At 45.6% G+C, this 16,522-nt stretch overlaps 1 protein-coding gene across 1 annotated transcript; it reads left to right on the top strand.

Annotated features, from left to right (window-relative positions):
* The first annotated feature begins 86 nt into the window (after positions 1 to 86).
* Positions 87 to 14,885, top strand: abcg8 (ATP-binding cassette, sub-family G (WHITE), member 8). Its single transcript, XM_064950282.1, has 13 exons — positions 87 to 307; positions 3,112 to 3,216; positions 5,809 to 5,956; positions 6,632 to 6,870; positions 9,826 to 9,958; positions 10,213 to 10,482; positions 11,163 to 11,322; positions 11,465 to 11,557; positions 11,735 to 11,934; positions 12,039 to 12,115; positions 13,038 to 13,305; positions 13,513 to 13,640; positions 14,312 to 14,885. Exons 1-13 carry the CDS (start codon positions 236 to 238, stop codon positions 14,447 to 14,449), a joined length of 2,031 nt encoding a protein of 676 aa, XP_064806354.1. The 5' UTR covers positions 87 to 235; the 3' UTR covers positions 14,450 to 14,885.
* Positions 14,886 to 16,522: the final 1,637 nt, after the last annotated feature.

Here is a 16,522-nt window from a genome sequence, read left to right as displayed (position 1 = left end):
CGCCGGCACCATTAACACAGCGCTCTTATCAGTGGAACTTTGCTCTTGGGCTGTATAAAGAGAAAGGTAACAATAAGTCACTGGTCTGCCCTATGCTGTGCAGTCAGTCTATGTCAGCCTGGGAGAGGAGAGGAGAGGAAAGACCAGGGAGACATACAGACTCAGAACCAACCAGGCACATGGGGCACTGACCCCTATATCAGAACTTCCACCACCGCCTACAACTTTACAAACCATGTATACTGGAGGGACAGACAACAGGCCAGATCCAGAGACAGGGATCGTTACCGGTGGCCCCCCACAGACGGTGAGTCAATGACGATCTACAGATCAGCTCTGACCTTCAACACAGGTATAGTGACATGGGACAGGACACACAGAGGCCGAGAAACAGACTGGGAAAAGATTAGTTCTTTGGTTCATTCCCTTGTTTTTTTTCTATATGTTTGGGTTTAGTTTGAGTTTCTATGATTTCCGTCATTGACTCAATGAGCTGTATAAGGCCATAAGCAAACAAGAAAATGCTCATCCAGAAGTGGTGTTCCCAGTGGTCGTTGACTTTAATGCAGGAAAACTTAAATCAGTTAAACCTCATTTCTACTAGCATGTCACATGTGCAACCAGAGCAAAAAAAAACTCTAGACCACCTTTACTCCACGCAAAGAGATGTATACAAAGCTCTTCCTTGCCTTCCATCCAGACACTAATCCGGACGCTTATAAGAAATCCCGCTATGCCCGCAGACGAACCAACAAACATGCAAAACGTCAATACAAGACTAAGACTGAATCCCACTACACCGACTCTGGCGCTCGTTGGATGTGGTAAAGCTTGCAAACTATTATGGACTACAAAGGGAAACCCAGCCGCGAGCTGCCCAGCGACGCAAGCCTACTAGACGGGCTAAATGCCTTTTATGCTCGCTTCGAGGCTAGCAACACTGAAGCATGTACGAGAGCACCAGCTATTCCAGATGACTGTGTGATCACGCTCTCAGTAGCCAATGTGAGTAAGACCTTTAAACAGGTCAACATTCACAGGGCCGCGGGGCCAGATGGATTACCAGGATGTGTACAACATTTTCAACCTCTCCCTGACTGGGTCTGTAATACCTACATGTTTCAAGCAGACCACCATAGTAACTGTGCACAAGAATGCCAAGGTAACCTGCCTAAATGACTACTGCTCCATATTACTCACATCTGTAGCCATGAAGTGCTTTGGAAGGCTGGTCATGGCTTACATCAACACCATCATCCCGGAAACCCTAGACCCACTCCAATTTGCATACCGCCCCAACAAATCCACAGATGACACAATCTCAATCGCACACTACACTGCCATTTCCCCCTGGACAAAAATAACACCTATGTGAGAATGCTGTTCATTGACTACAGCTCAGCGTTTAACACCATAGTGACCACAAAGCTCATCATTAAACTAAGGACCCTGGGATTGAACACCTCCCTCTGCAACTGGATCCTGGACTTCATGACGGGCCGACCCCAGCTGGTAAGGGTAGGCAACAACACATCTGCCATAACGATCCTCTACACGGGGCCCCTCAGGGGTGCGTGCTTAGTCCCCTCCTGTACTCCCTGTTCACCCACGACTACGTGGCAAAGCACGATTGCAACACCATCGTTAAGTTTGCTGTTGGCCTGATTACCGAAAACGATGAGACAGCCTACAGGGAGGATGTTAGAGACCTGGCATTGTGGTGCAACAGGACAACAACATCTCCCTCAAGGGGAGCAAGACAAAGGAGCTGATGGTGCTACAAAGGAAAAGGAGGGCTGATCACATACCCATTCACATTGACTGGGCTGTAGTGGAGCGAGTCGAGAGCTTCAAGTTCCTTGGTGTCCACATCACCAACAAACTATCATGGTCCAAACACACCAAGACAGTCGTGAAGAGGGCACGCCAACGCCTATTACCCCTCAGGTGACTGAAAAGATTTGTCATGGCTCCTCAAAAAGTTCTACAGCTGCACCATCGAGAGCATCGTGACTGGTTGCATCACCGCCTGGTATGGCAACTGCTCGGAATCCCACCGTAAGGCGCTACAGAGGGTAGTTTTGTACGGCCCAGTACATCACTAGGGCCAAGCTTTCTGCCATTCAGGACCTCTATACTGTACTAGGCAGTGTCAGAGGAAGGCCCCACAAATTGTCAAAGACTCCAGCCACTCAAGTCATGGACTGTTCTCTCTGCTACCGCACGGAAAGCGGTACCGGAGCGCCAAGTCTAGGTCCAAAAGGTTCCTCAACAGCTTCTACCACCAAGCTATGAGACAGTTGAACAATTAATCAAATGGCTACCCGGACTATTTGCATTGAGGCCCACACACTGCTGCTACTGGCTGTTTATTGTCTATGCATAGTCACTTTACCCTTACCTAGATGCACATATTACCTCAATTACCTCAACTAACCTGTGCCCCCGCACATTGACACGGTACCGGTACCCCCTGTATATAGCCTTGTTATTGTTATTTTATTGAGTTACTTTTTTTTGTTTAGTTTATTTAGTATATATTTTCTAAACTCTTTCTTAAAACGGCATTGTTGGTTAAGGGCTTGTAAGTAAGCATTTCACAGTAAAATAGTATTTGAATATTCATGGTACTCTAGAGAGGTGGCAAGCATCTGCCTATCTGTCTCTAGGCTTTTTAAATGACATAATGGTGACATGTAGCTCTGTTTGGGTGGGCCCTGGACAGGCTGGAGGTCTCCTACATGGTTTACCAGTATGCTATATAACCTTTTATCAAACACTGCTCAGTTTAGGATCCATTTATCTGGAATCATAACTAATCACTTTTATACAGGAGTCATCAGAACCGTCCGATAAAGTGGCGATTAAATCCATCATACGATGCATTGGTGGCCAAAAAAATGAAGCCTCTAAAGATGCACCATACACCAGAATATACTAAGAGAAATACAAGGGTTTATTACCATAGTAAATAAGGTAAATGGATGCCAGTGAAGATATAGTTATGATGTGTGAATGGCCCTCTGATAAGTGAATGGTATGTGTACACAGTACAAAACTGAGTAACTTCTATACCACTTCCTCACTCAGTAACCTCTACTCCTTCCTTAGAGAGGAGACACTGAGCTGTTCTCCTCTTCTGAAGAGGACAGTAGCCTGTACTTCACCTATAGTGGAGGTCGCAATGAGATAGAGGTCAGCAACCTGCACTATGAGGTAACACCTTTCTCCCACTCTATTCTTTCTCTCTACTCTTCCCAATTTCCCTATGCTCCTTATCACTGACAAAATCAGTCTCAGTTTTGCCTGCCTTTCACATTCTGTCAGTATTGTAATAAAGCTCGCTAGACCACCTGAGAGGTGGGGCAAGTACTGGATAGAGCAGAGTAGCTGTGAAGCTGCCACCACCTTAGTTTGACCGGTATGGTCCGTCGTCAGAGGATAAGACACAACAAAACTCAACACAGATATAGCATATATATCTTTATTAAATATACAATTTCATATTTTTATGAAATGCTAGGCTACCTGTTAAATTCCTGTAGTCTCTGTAACCCAATCAGGATTGCTGCAATGACCCTAATAAGGTGTAAGGCACACAGGCTATTAAGTGTGGAGGCAAGTAGCCTAGTGGTTAGAGAGTTGGACGAGTAACTGAAAGGTTGCAAGATTGAATCCCCGAGCTGACAAGATAAAAATCTGTCGTTCTGAACAGGCAGTTAACCCACTGTTCCTAGGCCGTCATTGTAATTAAGAAGTTGTTCTTAACTGACTTGCCTAGTTAAATAAAGGTAATTTTTTTTGAAAGAATTTGTGCGATAACACACTAAAACGTGACACTACACACACACTAGTGAGATATATACGTTAAGGAGAACTGATTTAGTTACAAGGTTTTAGTACTACTTCACTGCAAACTGGGCCAAGCCCAATGAAATGTAATTGTACAAACATGCAAATTCTCAGCACACAGGGGCATAATAGCCTACACACAGTCCAGAGACCCAGAGTCACAGTCCAGAGACCCACACCTAAATCACAGTCCAGAGACCCACACCTGATAATAAAGACATAGAGACCCCCCCCCACACACACACACACACACACACACACACACACACACACACACACACACACACACACACATTGAGCTACATGGTCTGCAATTCCGTTCGACCCACATAACCCACACTTTAAAAACTATACATTTAAAAAGACTGGGCCGACGAAGGAGAACATTGACATAACATTTAACATTTAAATGTAACTTTTAAAAATGCCTAGCTCTCCCAGCTGATGGGATAGCTAATTAATTTGCATGTCCAAGAACACGCTACAATGCGAAACGTGGACTGTTCTCAAAAGCAGGAGAGGTGGCTCGCACTCCTACCGACCCCACTATTTTATCCGCTTCCCCAAATCCCCCCTCACTACCTGTCTTCATCACCTGCTGCCCTACCCAGCAGCGAATGACAACGTCTCCCCTTTTAAGGTGAGTGCAATGCGTTATCAGGACAGAGAAACCACACATATGCTGATATGGAGCACTCCAAATGAAAGACAATGGACAAATTTACAAAACTCCTAAAGTGATGGTTATAAAATGAACAGAAATGTGTAACCAATGTATGTAACCAAATGACGGGGATAAACAGTACATTTACAAGGCCTGCTGGTAGCATGTAACGGGGAATTGGGCAAACAATGTACACAATGAAAGTGCTAGAATTGGCGGGAGACCGCAGAGCACATTCTAGAGGGCTGAGGGCATTCCTCCTCTTCTTCTTGACTCAACATTTTGAATTATATTCACACATTGTAGATGCTTTTCACTGACAACCGCAACTCAATAATCAGCGAAGCATATTGCCAGGCATAGGCCTACACACTTGGGATTTGAAACAATCCACAGCTATTCTTTTTAAAGAGCTAATGATCCTCTGTGGCTAAGTCAAGCTCTCTGGTAAAGTATTTTGAATTATTTTATTTTGACAGAAGTAATTATATAATTTGGGCAAAACATCAGTTTACTTTAGGGGAAGGCAGCATCCTAACAGTGCACTGTGCACCCGCCAACTTTCCTTTCTAATTCACAAGCGGCTGAAACCAGAGATCTGTATATAATGACAAGTTGCTCATGTCTCCACCCTAACAATGCAAGTAGTTGTCCCAAAGGCGGTAATGCAGGCGATAAGCTTAGGTCTGCATATGATATCCATAGAAAAGCATTGGACTTATTCAGGACCGATTTTGGCGAGTGAGCCCTCTCGCTTCGCCGCTTCCTCTCTGCTGAAACTCTCGAGCGAAACAGCGCCGCCCCTTTGTCTTACTATATGTAGCCCATGTATCTGATGCTGTCTGGACAGAAAAAGTATGACATGCTATACCCTTTTTGTCCAGACAGCATCAGACACAGGTTCAACACATACGGAGACAGAGGGGCGCTGTTTCACTCGCTCGGATGCTTTATCTGAGATTGATACGTCTTTCTGTCGGGCGTGCGTCTTGGTCAATCTTTCTTTCCGCGTGCGTCTCGGCCAAATAAATTATGAATATTTTATTTGGATGGGCAAGGAGGTACAGTAAGGCGGTCCAGGCCCCGCCCATTACGCCGGCCCTGCTCTGCGAGCAATTAGTTTACATTTACATTTTTGTAATTTAATGGACGCTCTTATCCAGAGTGGCTTACAGTGGTTCATGATTTAGTGATGTCCTCCCTTACAAGCAGTCCCACAGCTTCACCACAGTATCAAAAAGTCTAATGTGTGTGTGTGTGTGTGTGTGTGTGTGTGTGTGTGTGTGTGTCAGGTGGACACAGCTGCTCAGATCCCGTGGTATGAGAAGCTCTCAGAGTTTAAGATGCCCTGGGAGATGAAGGGAGACAAGCAGACAGCCATAAACAAACTCAACCTGCGAGTCTGCAGTGGCCAGATGCTGGCCATCATCGGCAGCTCAGGTACATACACAGCTACTCTCCACAGGAGGCAGCACTAATCTTAGCTCTGTTTCGTCAACAACTGGCTGTACTTCTACATGAGAAAGATAGGATTCAAGATCATTTACTCCAAATGATAGACAGCACAGTAGGCCTAAAAAAGTGTTTTAGGTAAGGGGTTAATTGTTAGAAATAGTACAATTTGCCCCCGCTACAAATCTTGTGAGAAAATACAACAATAATTATTGTCATCAACTATACCAATCAAAAGACCTCTTCTTACTGATGAAAATGATATATTATTAGATATATGGGGAATGTTCCACGGGTCAATATTCAATAAAAGAGAGGCGGCAAGAATATTTCGAATTCAGCCTGAAAAGCAACAGACATATTTATGGATTTAAACTTCCTAGGCGTGTAGATACACTAACCAAGCAGAAGCACATTGAATAAGAGCTTTCTAAGCGGTTTCTTATGTGAGTTATTTAGTTGCACAGCTTTGTGCACTGTGTTACTTTGTGCCCAGTCTCACCTAGTTACAGTTTGTTCCAATATCCAAACTAGCATATCACTTCGAATGCATTCCCAATACATACCTTAATCTAGTGTGGATATTCCCCAAACAGTTATGGTCTGATGATGACTATGCAAAGATATGCCCTATAGCCTCTTTCATATCCTGTCCCTCCATAGGTTGTGGAAAGACCTCACTGCTGGACGTCATAACGTGTCGTGATGAGGGTGGCTCCATGACGTCTGGCCAAGTGCTTATCAACGGGCAACCTAGCAACCCAAAGCTGGTGAGGAAGACCATCGCCCATGTCCGCCAGGACGACCGCCTGCTGCCTCACCTTACTGTGAGGGAAACACTAGCCTTCGTGGCTAAGCTACGGCTACCCACAAACTTCAGTCAGAAACAGAGGGACCAGAGGGTAAGCATTGGTAAACCTCCCAGGTCATGTCACATGGGAAGTTATAGCAGTGTTCTTCCCAATCCCAGGGACTCAGAGGGTGTACAGGATTTTGTTCCAGCCCAGGATTAACAGACCTGATGTTCTGTTCCAGCCCAGGACTAATAGACCTGATGTTCTGTTCCAGTCCAGGACTAATAGACCTGATGTTCTGTTCCAGCCCAGGACTAATAGACCTGATGTTCTGTTCCAGTCCAGGACTAACAGACCTGATGTTCTGTTCCAGCCCAGGACTAACAGACCTGATGTTCTGTTCCAGCCCAGGACTAACAGACCTGATGTTCTGTTCCAGCCCAGGACTAACAGACCTGATGTTCTGTTCCAGCCCAGGACTAATAGACCTGATGTTCTGTTCCAGTCCAGGACTAATAGACCTGATGTTCTGTTCCAGCCCAGGACTAATAGACCTGATGTTCTGTTCCAGTCCAGGACTAACAGACCTGATGTTCTGTTCCAGCCCAGGACTAATAGACCTGATGTTCTGTTCCAGCCCAGGACTAATAGACCTGATGTTCTGTTCCAGCCCAGGACTAACAGACCTGATGTTCTGTTCCAGTCCAGGACTAACAGACCTGATGTTCTGTTCCAGTCCAGGACTAACAGACCTGATGTTCTGTTCCAGCCCAGGACTAATAGACCTGATGTTCTGTTCCAGCCCAGGACTAATAGACCTGATGTTCTGTTCCAGCCCAGGACTAACAGACCTGATGTTCTGTTCCAGTCCAGGACTAATAGACCTGATGTTCTGTTCCAGCCCAGGACTAATAGACCTGATGTTCTGTTCCAGCCCAGGACTAACAGACCTGATGTTCTGTTCCAGTCCAGGACTAACAGACCTGATGTTCTGTTCCAGTCCAGGACTAACAGACCTGATGTTCTGTTCCAGTCCAGGACTAACAGACCTGATGTTCTGTTCCAGTCCAGGACTAACAGACCTGATGTTCTGTTCCAGTCCAGGACTAACAGACCTGATGTTCTGTTCCAGTCCAGGACTAACAGACCTGATGTTCTGTTCCAGCCCAGGACTAACAGACCTGATGTTCTGTTCCAGCCCAGGACTAACAGACCTGATGTTCTGTTCCAGTCCAGGACTAACAGACCTGATGTTCTATTCCAGTCCAGGACTAACAGACCTGATGTTCTGTTCCAGTCCAGGACTAACAGACCTGAAGTTCTGTTCCAGTCCAGGACTAACAGACCTGATGTTCTGTTCCCGTCCAGGACTAACATACCTGATGTTCTGTAAGTGCTGGGCCAGAACAAAAGCCTGCACACCATGAGGACCATCAACGTTATCCAACAATGTACACTGAACAAAATTAAACGCAACATGTAAAGTGTTGGTTCCATGTTTCATGACCTGAAATAAAAGATCACAGAAATGTTCAATACGCACAGAGCTTATTTATCTCAAATTTTGTGCACAATTTTGTTTACATCCCTGTAAGTGAGCATTTCTTATTTGCCAAGATATTCTATCCACTTGACAGGTGTGTGGCATATGAAGAAGCTGATTAGACAGCCGGATCATTACACAGGTGCACTTTGTGCTGGGGACAATAAAAGGCCACTCTAAAATGTTTCGTTTTGTCACATAACATAATGCCACAGATGTCAACATTGTTTTAGAGAATTTGACAGTAGGTGCAACCGTGCTCACAACTGCAGACCACGTGTAACCACGCCAGCCCAGGACCTCCACATCCGGCTTCTTAACCTTCGGGATTGTATGAGACCAGCCACCCGGACAGCTGATGAAACTGTGGGCTTGCACAACCAATGAATTTCTACACAAACTGTCAGAAACCATCTCAGGGAAGCTCATCTGCATTCTCGTTGTCCTCACCAGGGTCTTGACCTGACTGCAGTTCGGCATCGTAACCGACTTCAGTGGGCAAATGCTCACCATCGATGGCCACTGGCACACTGGAGAAGTGTGCTCTTCAAGGATGAATCTTGGTTTCAACTGTACCGGGAAGATAGCAGACAGAGTGTATGGCTATCGTGTGGGCAATCGGTTTGCTGATGTCAACGTTGTGAACAGAGTGCCCCATGGTGGCGGTGCGGTTGGTATGGGCAGGCATAAGTTATGGACAACGAACACAATTGCATTTAATCGATGGAAATGTGAATGGACAGAGATACCGTGATGAGATCCTGATGTTCATTGTCGTGCCATTCATCCGCCGCCATCACCTAATTTCTCAGCAGGATTATGCACAGCCCCAGCCCCAGTTCTTCCATGGGCTGCATACTCACTAGACATGTCACCCATTGAGCATGTTTGGGATGCTCTGGGTTGACGTGTACAAAAGTGTTTTCCAGTTCCCGCCAATATCCAGCAACTTCGCACAGCCATTGAATAGGAGTGGGACAACATTCCATAGGCCACAATGAAAAGCCTGATCAACTCTATGCAAAAGACATCTGCACGAGGCAAGTGGTGGTCACACCAGATACTGACTGGTTTTCTGATCCACGCCTCTAACTTTAAAAAAAAAGGTATCTGCGACAGATGCATATCTGTATTCCCAGTCATGTGAAATCCATTGATTAGGGCCTAATTTATTTATTTTTATGACTGATTTCATCATATGAGCGATAACTCTTGTTGCATGTTGCTTTTCTATTTTTGTTCAGTGTAGAACTTAAGTAAAATCATAAACAAGCTCCATACACTCTTAGAAAAAAGGGTTCTTCAGCTGTCCCCATAAGATAACTCTTTTTGGATAACCTCTGTGGAAAGAGTCCCAAAAGGGTTCTACTGGGAACCAAAAAGGGTTCTTCAAAGGGTTCTCCTATGGGGACAGCCAATAAACCCTTTTAAGTTCTGGATAACACTTTTCTTTGTGTAGGAATTATGTTAATAACACTTGCGCTGTTTGTCATGTGACTGTGGCTGCACTGCCTGTATAGGTGGATGACGTCATTGCAGAGCTGCGTCTGCGACAGTGTGCCCACACCCGGGTGGGCAATGACTTGGTGAGAGGGGTGTCTGGGGGAGAGAGGAGGAGGGTCAGCATCGCTGTGCAGCTGCTCTGGAACCCTGGTGAGATCTAGAATGAGGGAGGGCAAGTAATGAAGAATGCACCAATATGACTTATTTTGAAATTGGTGGATATGCGTTGATATAATCCAGATGGAGATGTTTGCTCCCCTCAGTACTGTAATTAACATAGGTACATTTCCTTTATGCAATGTTACTGTACTTGTACTTTTAACTACTTCAGAGTATCATTGTACCCAGATCCCTGTATTGAGCACAGTAAAAGGCACTAATCTTATCTCATTCTCTGTGTGCAGGTATCCTGATCCTAGATGAGCCTACGTCGGGGCTGGACAGCTTCACGGCCCATAACCTGGTGATCACTCTGTCCCGGTTGGCCCGGGGGAACCGCCTGGTACTGCTGTCCATCCACCAGCCACGCTCAGACATCTTCCAGCTCTTTGACCTGGTGGTCCTGCTCTCCTCTGGCTCAGCCGTCTACTGTGGGCCCGCTAAAGACATGGTTCCATACTTCACAGCCCTGGGACACCCCTGCCCCCTCTACTGCAACCCCTCCGATTTCTATGGTAGGTTAAGGTAAGGGATATACTGTGTGTTGGGTATACTGTATCAACGGGGCGGCTGTGGACACCTCAGCATACACATCTCCAAGGATCTGAAATGGTCAAACCACTCTGACACCATGGTGAATAAGGCTCGACAGCGACTCTTTAACCTCAGGAGGCTGAAGAAATTTGGCCTGTCCCAGAGGGCTCTCACAGTGTTGTACAGGAGCACCATCAAGAGCATACTGTTCTGTCGGGCTGCATCACAGCCTGGTATGGCAACTCCGCCGTTGACCACTATGCTCAGTCCAACGCACCATTGGGTGCCTGTCCTCCAGGACACGTACAACACCAGGTGTTGCAGGAAGACCAAGAAGATCATCAAGGACCTCAGCCACCCGAGCCACGTCCTGTTCTCCCCGCTTCCATCACTCAGTATTGGAGCGTCATAGCAAAAACTAACAGACTGGCCAATAGCTTGTACTCCCAGACCATCAGGCTGCTGAAGTCAGCTATCTGTTCCCCATGTTCCTCCCCCTTTTGACACAGAGGTTTACCCTGCCAGAAGCCCAATGGACATGTATCATGCTGAATAGCCACCACCACTCCCTTCTAAGCTAGAAAGGGGAAATTGTGAAGTCAGTTGAGTACATCTGAATATGTGTGTGTACCTGTGATCATGCGTGTGTCCATCCCCTCAGTGGATCTGATCAGTATAGACCGGCGCAGCCCAGAGAGAGAGGCTGAGTGTCTGGAGAGGGCCAGGGTGCTGTCAGCCCAGTTTGTGGAGAAGGTGAGAGGGACAGATGACTTCATGTGGAAGCCAGAGGAGCCAAGCACAACCCTGGAGGCCATCACGACGTGAGTCTCGCTTATGAAACCTTCTGAGACCTTCTCAGAGACCTTCTTAATGTGCTCTTCTTAATGCATTACATTAAACATCTTCTTTTGCTTTACATCATTGTAGCAACCAAGTGATTCTGTTTGTCTGTCTCCGACACAGCACTCAGTCCGCAACTCAGGAGGAAGTGATCACTATATCCAAACAAAAGGACCGCCTGCCAGGCCGACTACACCAGTTCACCATCCTCATCAGGTAAGACGATGATGCACTTGGGACATTCTGTCTCAGTTTTCTGAGAAATCTTCCATTCACATGAATGCATGATTTACGCAAATGGCCGAGTTATGCGCATACATCTTAAGATAGGATTAATCCCAGTGATCTGAGAGAAGACACTACAGTAACGGTGAAAGTGCTTCCTCCTCACAGGCGGCAGGTGCACAATGACTTCAGAGACCTGGTCACTTTGCTGGTGCACGGCTTCGAGGCTCTGCTCATGTCTCTGCTGATTGGATTCCTGTACTTCGGGGCGGGGGAGGAGCGTCTGTCGATCCAGGACACAGTCGCCCTGCTCTATATGATCGGAGCTCTCACCCCATTCGCCGTGGTCCTGGACGTCATAGCAAAGTGTGAGTGGCAGCCACAGTGACCAATCAAAGTGCTCAGTTGAGAGTGAAAGAATCCATCATGAGCCAATAAGTGTTGTTCCTTGTGTAATTTTGGACATCCGCAGGTCACACAGAGAGAGCCATGTTGTACCATGAGCTGGAGGACGGCATGTATAACGTCACATCCTACTTCTTTGCCAAGGTAACAGTTCACACCACTACCTCTTCACACTGTCAGGGTTCCCCAATTGGTGCCCGTGGGAGATTTTATTTGCCCCCCCCCTAATTACATAAAAAAATATACTAATAAAATATAGATATAGTTTTCGTAAAATCACCAGGAACTCAATTCAAAGTGATTTTAATTTATTTTACTAGGCAAGTCAGTTAAGAACAAATTCTTATTTTCAATGATGGCCTAGGAACAGTGAGTTAACTGCCTGTTCAGGGGCAGAACGACATATTTGTACCTGGTCAGCTCAGGGATTTGAACCTGCAACCTTCCAGTTATTATTCCAACGCTCTAACCACTAGGCTACCCTGCTGCCCCTGGGATTGAATCTGTTCCCAAGTATTCCCACGCATAAATAGAGAGGCCTATGTGAACGTATCCCACCCAATGTAGTCAAGGTTTGAAATTATTCCGCTTCTGTCAAATACGCTATCTTTTTGGGCTTATTGCAATTTACAAATGATTTATAACTATGCCCTGCCCCCTGACCATCCACTCAAGAAAAGAATCGGCCTTCGGCTGTCCTGGTCCTCTGTAGCTCAGTTGGTAGGGCATGGTGCTTGCAACGCCAGGCTAGTGGGTTAGATTCCCGTGTAAAAGATTTATGCTAAATGCCAAAGAAAGAAAGAAGAATTTACAGTGGTTCTCAAAATATTGGTTTACACATGAACCAGTAGGGGTCAGTATAGGACCATGCTTGCCCGACCTCAGTGAGGATTTCAGACTGTTGTGTAAAAACCCTGCAAACAGGACACACATTTTTCAGTGACAAAAGCAATGTAGCCACAATATTTACATGCTATGTAAACTGTGGTCCAGTGTAAGCAGTTGTTAGTGAGCATATCAGTTAATTTGAAGCAGAAACGTAAATGTGTGTGTATGTCTCGCCCAGGTCCTGGGAGAGCTTCCGGAACACTGTGTGTTCACGTTGGTCTACGGCCTACCCATCTACTGGCTGGCTGGCCTGAACCAGGCCCCGGACCGCTTTCTGCTCAACTTCCTGCTGGTGTGGCTCATGGTGTACTGCAGCCGCAGCATGGCTCTGTTTGTGGCTGCAGCCTTACCCACCCTGCAGACATCAGCCTTCATGGGCAATTCTCTGTTCACTGTGTTCTACCTTACTGGAGGCTTCGTCATTAGCCTGGAGAACATGTGGTTAGGTGAGGAGGACACAAGTGTCTGCACTGGTCCTCGTACATTTGCCGCATTCTAGGCCTTTTTTTAATGAAGATTCTATAGGGCCACATGCAATACCAGCAATCCCAATCCCTTAGAGTTTACATGAGCATGACCATATGGGACCCTCTATCTTGTGTGTAACGTGTTCTCTGCAACATCTGTGACCTCTGACCTGTGTTTCTCCTCAGTGGCGTCCTGGTTCTCCCATGCCTCCTTCATGCGCTGGGGCTTTGAGGGCATGCTGCAAGTCCAGTTCAGGGGACTCAAGTACCCTGTCTCCATCGGCAACTTCACCTTCAACATCGATGGCATACATGTGAGTCATTAGATATATAGCTCTCCAGTGTGAGATGACTACACTTCCATCATGACTGTAGATACATAGATCATACTGTAAATATATAAAAATATAATAACATATATCTGCCATTTAGCAGACATAATTATTGTGATTTTTGACCCCCTTCTTCTTCTTAATTTCATGATTACGATCTTTTGTCATCATTACAACTCCCCAACGGGAGTGACACAGCCTGGGATTGAATCCAGGTTGTAGTGACGCCGCAACACTGCAACGCAGTGCCTTAGACCACTGTGCCACTCAGGTGGCCTTAGCAGATGCTATCATCCAAAGCGACTAATAGTCTTTTTAAAAATCTTTATTTAACTAGGCAAGTCAGTTAAGAACAAATTCTTATTTACAATGATGACCTAACCCGGCCAAACCCTAACGACGCTGGGCCAATTGTGCGCCGCCCTATGGGACTCCCAATCAGGGCCGGTTGTAGTGATGCCTCTAGCACTGAGATGCAGTGCCTAAGACCACTGCACCACTCGGGAGTCCATAAGTGTACATGCACTTATGTATGAGTGGCCCTGGGAATCAAACCCAGTATCCTGGAATTGCAACAACATGCTCTACCACCTGAGCAACAGAGGACCAACCATATAGTATAATGAAATCTTTGACCTTTTTTTTCTGTCCAGGTGGTGGAAGCTATGGATATGAACCAGTACCCTCTCTACTCCTGCTACCTGGTTCTCATTGCTGTCGTAGTGGGCTTCATGCTGCTCTACTACCTATCACTCAAATTCATCAAGCAGAAGTCCAGCCAGGACTGGTGAAACCATGGTTACAGTAACCAGTCTCTGGCCTCATCCTAAACGGACTGTAAAACTAACCAATGCTCATTTCAGTACCACCCTCTGCCATTGGATGGCAGCAAAGTACTGCATTCTGTGTAAATGAGTTTCAATGAGGGATAAAAACAAATCTTGGCAAATGATTGGAACGCCACTCAAGCTTTCGCATGTTCCATTTCTTTCTCATTTCTGTTTTTACAGTGCTTCATCTTTTCTGTATATGTAAGGTTATTAAGCTTAACAATATGTGTACCAGTAGAAAGTCTAGTAAGAGCTAGTGAGAGGTTTAGTAAAGTCACACTGAAAAGGGGTTGGTGTTGTAGTTTGGTAGATTATGTCAATTTTGCACGGGTGCAAAAGCCTGATAAATGTACAGCGGCCATGTTCTAGATTGAAGGATTAAATCAACTGAAGTACATCCGCTTGAGGTATGTTCACATTGTGCCCCTTACTACGATTCCAGCCATGTAATCATACCCAGTCTAATACTGCCATGGAATTAACCGGTCCTCCTTACATACATGTATGCAATTTAAGGGTCAAGAGATGAGATCTGAGGGATATTGAAACCTGGCATAAGAAAAAACTAATATTCTTAATGCAAGTTGATAAGAGGTCAGTGAGTATCTTAGACTAGTCATAACTGTGTGTGTGTGTGTGTGTGTGTGTGTGTAAGCTTTGCACATCTGGATTTGGGGATTTTCTCAAGCTCTGTTAAATTAGATGGGGAAGCGGCAGTGAACTGCAATCAAGTCTTTCCACAGATTTTCAATGGTATTCAAGTCTGGTCTTTGGCTGGGCCACTCAATGATTTTCACATTCTTGTTCTGAAGCCATTCCAGCATTGCTTTGGCTGTATGCTCAGGATTACTGTCATGTTGGAACCTAAATCTTCGCCCTCCAGTCTAAGGTCGTTTGCACTCTGAAGCAGGTGCTCAAGGATTTGCCTCTATTCAATGTTGCCTTTATCCTTACCAGTCTCCCAGTCCCTGCCACTGAAAAGCATCTCCATTGCAAGATGCTGCCAACACCATGCTTTACGGTAGGTATTTGACGGGTGATGAGCTGTGCCTGGTTTTCTCTCAGACCACAATATTTCACCTTATGCTCAGTCTTTTACATGCCTATTAACAAACTCCAGGCATGCTGTCATGTGCCTTTTAACAAACTCCAGGCATGCTGTCATGTGCCTTTTAACAAACTCCAGGCATGCTGTCATGTGCCTTTTAACAAACTCCAGGCATGCTGTCATGTGCCTTTTAACAAACTCCAGGCATGCTGTCATGTGCCTTTTAACAAACTCCAGGCATGCTGTCATGTGCCTTTTAACAAACTCCAGGCATGCTGTCATGTCCCTTTTAGCAAACTCCAGGCATGCTGTCATGTGCCTTTTAGCAAACTCCAGGCATACTGTCATGTGTCTTTTAGCAAACTCCAGGCATGCTGTCATGTCCCTTTTAGCAAACTCCAGGCATACTGTCATGTGCCTTATAGCAAACTCCAGGCATGCTGTCATGTGCCTTTTAGCAAACTCCAGGCATGCTGTCATGTGCCTTTTAGCAAACTCCATTTCAGCCAAGGAACAGTGTCAGTCTCTACAGCACTGGGTTCTTGGTCACCTCTTTGACCAAGGTCCTTGTTGCCCAGTTTGGTCAGACGGCCAGCTTGAGGCAGTCTGGGTAGTTCCACATTTTTTCAATGATGGAGATTCCAAAGATAACTATAGATTATAAAACAATTTAGTGTCTCGGCTCTTACATGCACTTTTAACTGTGGGACCTGAAGACCATTGTTTCTAAATCAAGTCCAAACAATTTAATTGGCCACATGTGGACTTCAAGTTGTAGTAAAATATCAAGGATGATCAAGGGAAATTGGATACACCCGAGCTCAATTTTGATTGTCATAGCAAAGGGTTGTGAACACCTATGTAAATTTGATATTTCCTTTTCAATACATTAGCAAACATTTCTAAAAACATGTTTTCACTATGTCATTATGGGGTATTGTGTGTAGATGTTTGAGAAAAAAAGATTTATATTTTTTAATTCAGGC

Source organism: Oncorhynchus masou, chromosome 31 (assembly GCF_036934945.1).
Source record: "Oncorhynchus masou masou isolate Uvic2021 chromosome 31, UVic_Omas_1.1, whole genome shotgun sequence".
Classification (NCBI taxonomy): Eukaryota; Metazoa; Chordata; class Actinopteri; order Salmoniformes; family Salmonidae; genus Oncorhynchus; species Oncorhynchus masou.
The sequence above is the reverse complement of the archived record's forward strand: the minus strand, read 5'-3'. Positions and strand labels throughout refer to the sequence as shown.

Coding starts and splice junctions, on each gene's coding strand:
- abcg8 (XM_064950282.1), top strand. CDS start 236: ATGTATACTGGAGGGACAGACAACAGGCCAGATCCAGAGACAGGGATC. Junction 5,957..6,631: donor GGCCATCATCGGCAGCTCAG/GTACATACACAG, acceptor GTCCCTCCATAG/GTTGTGGAAAGACCTCACTG. Junction 9,959..10,212: donor GCAGCTGCTCTGGAACCCTG/GTGAGATCTAGA, acceptor CTCTGTGTGCAG/GTATCCTGATCCTAGATGAG.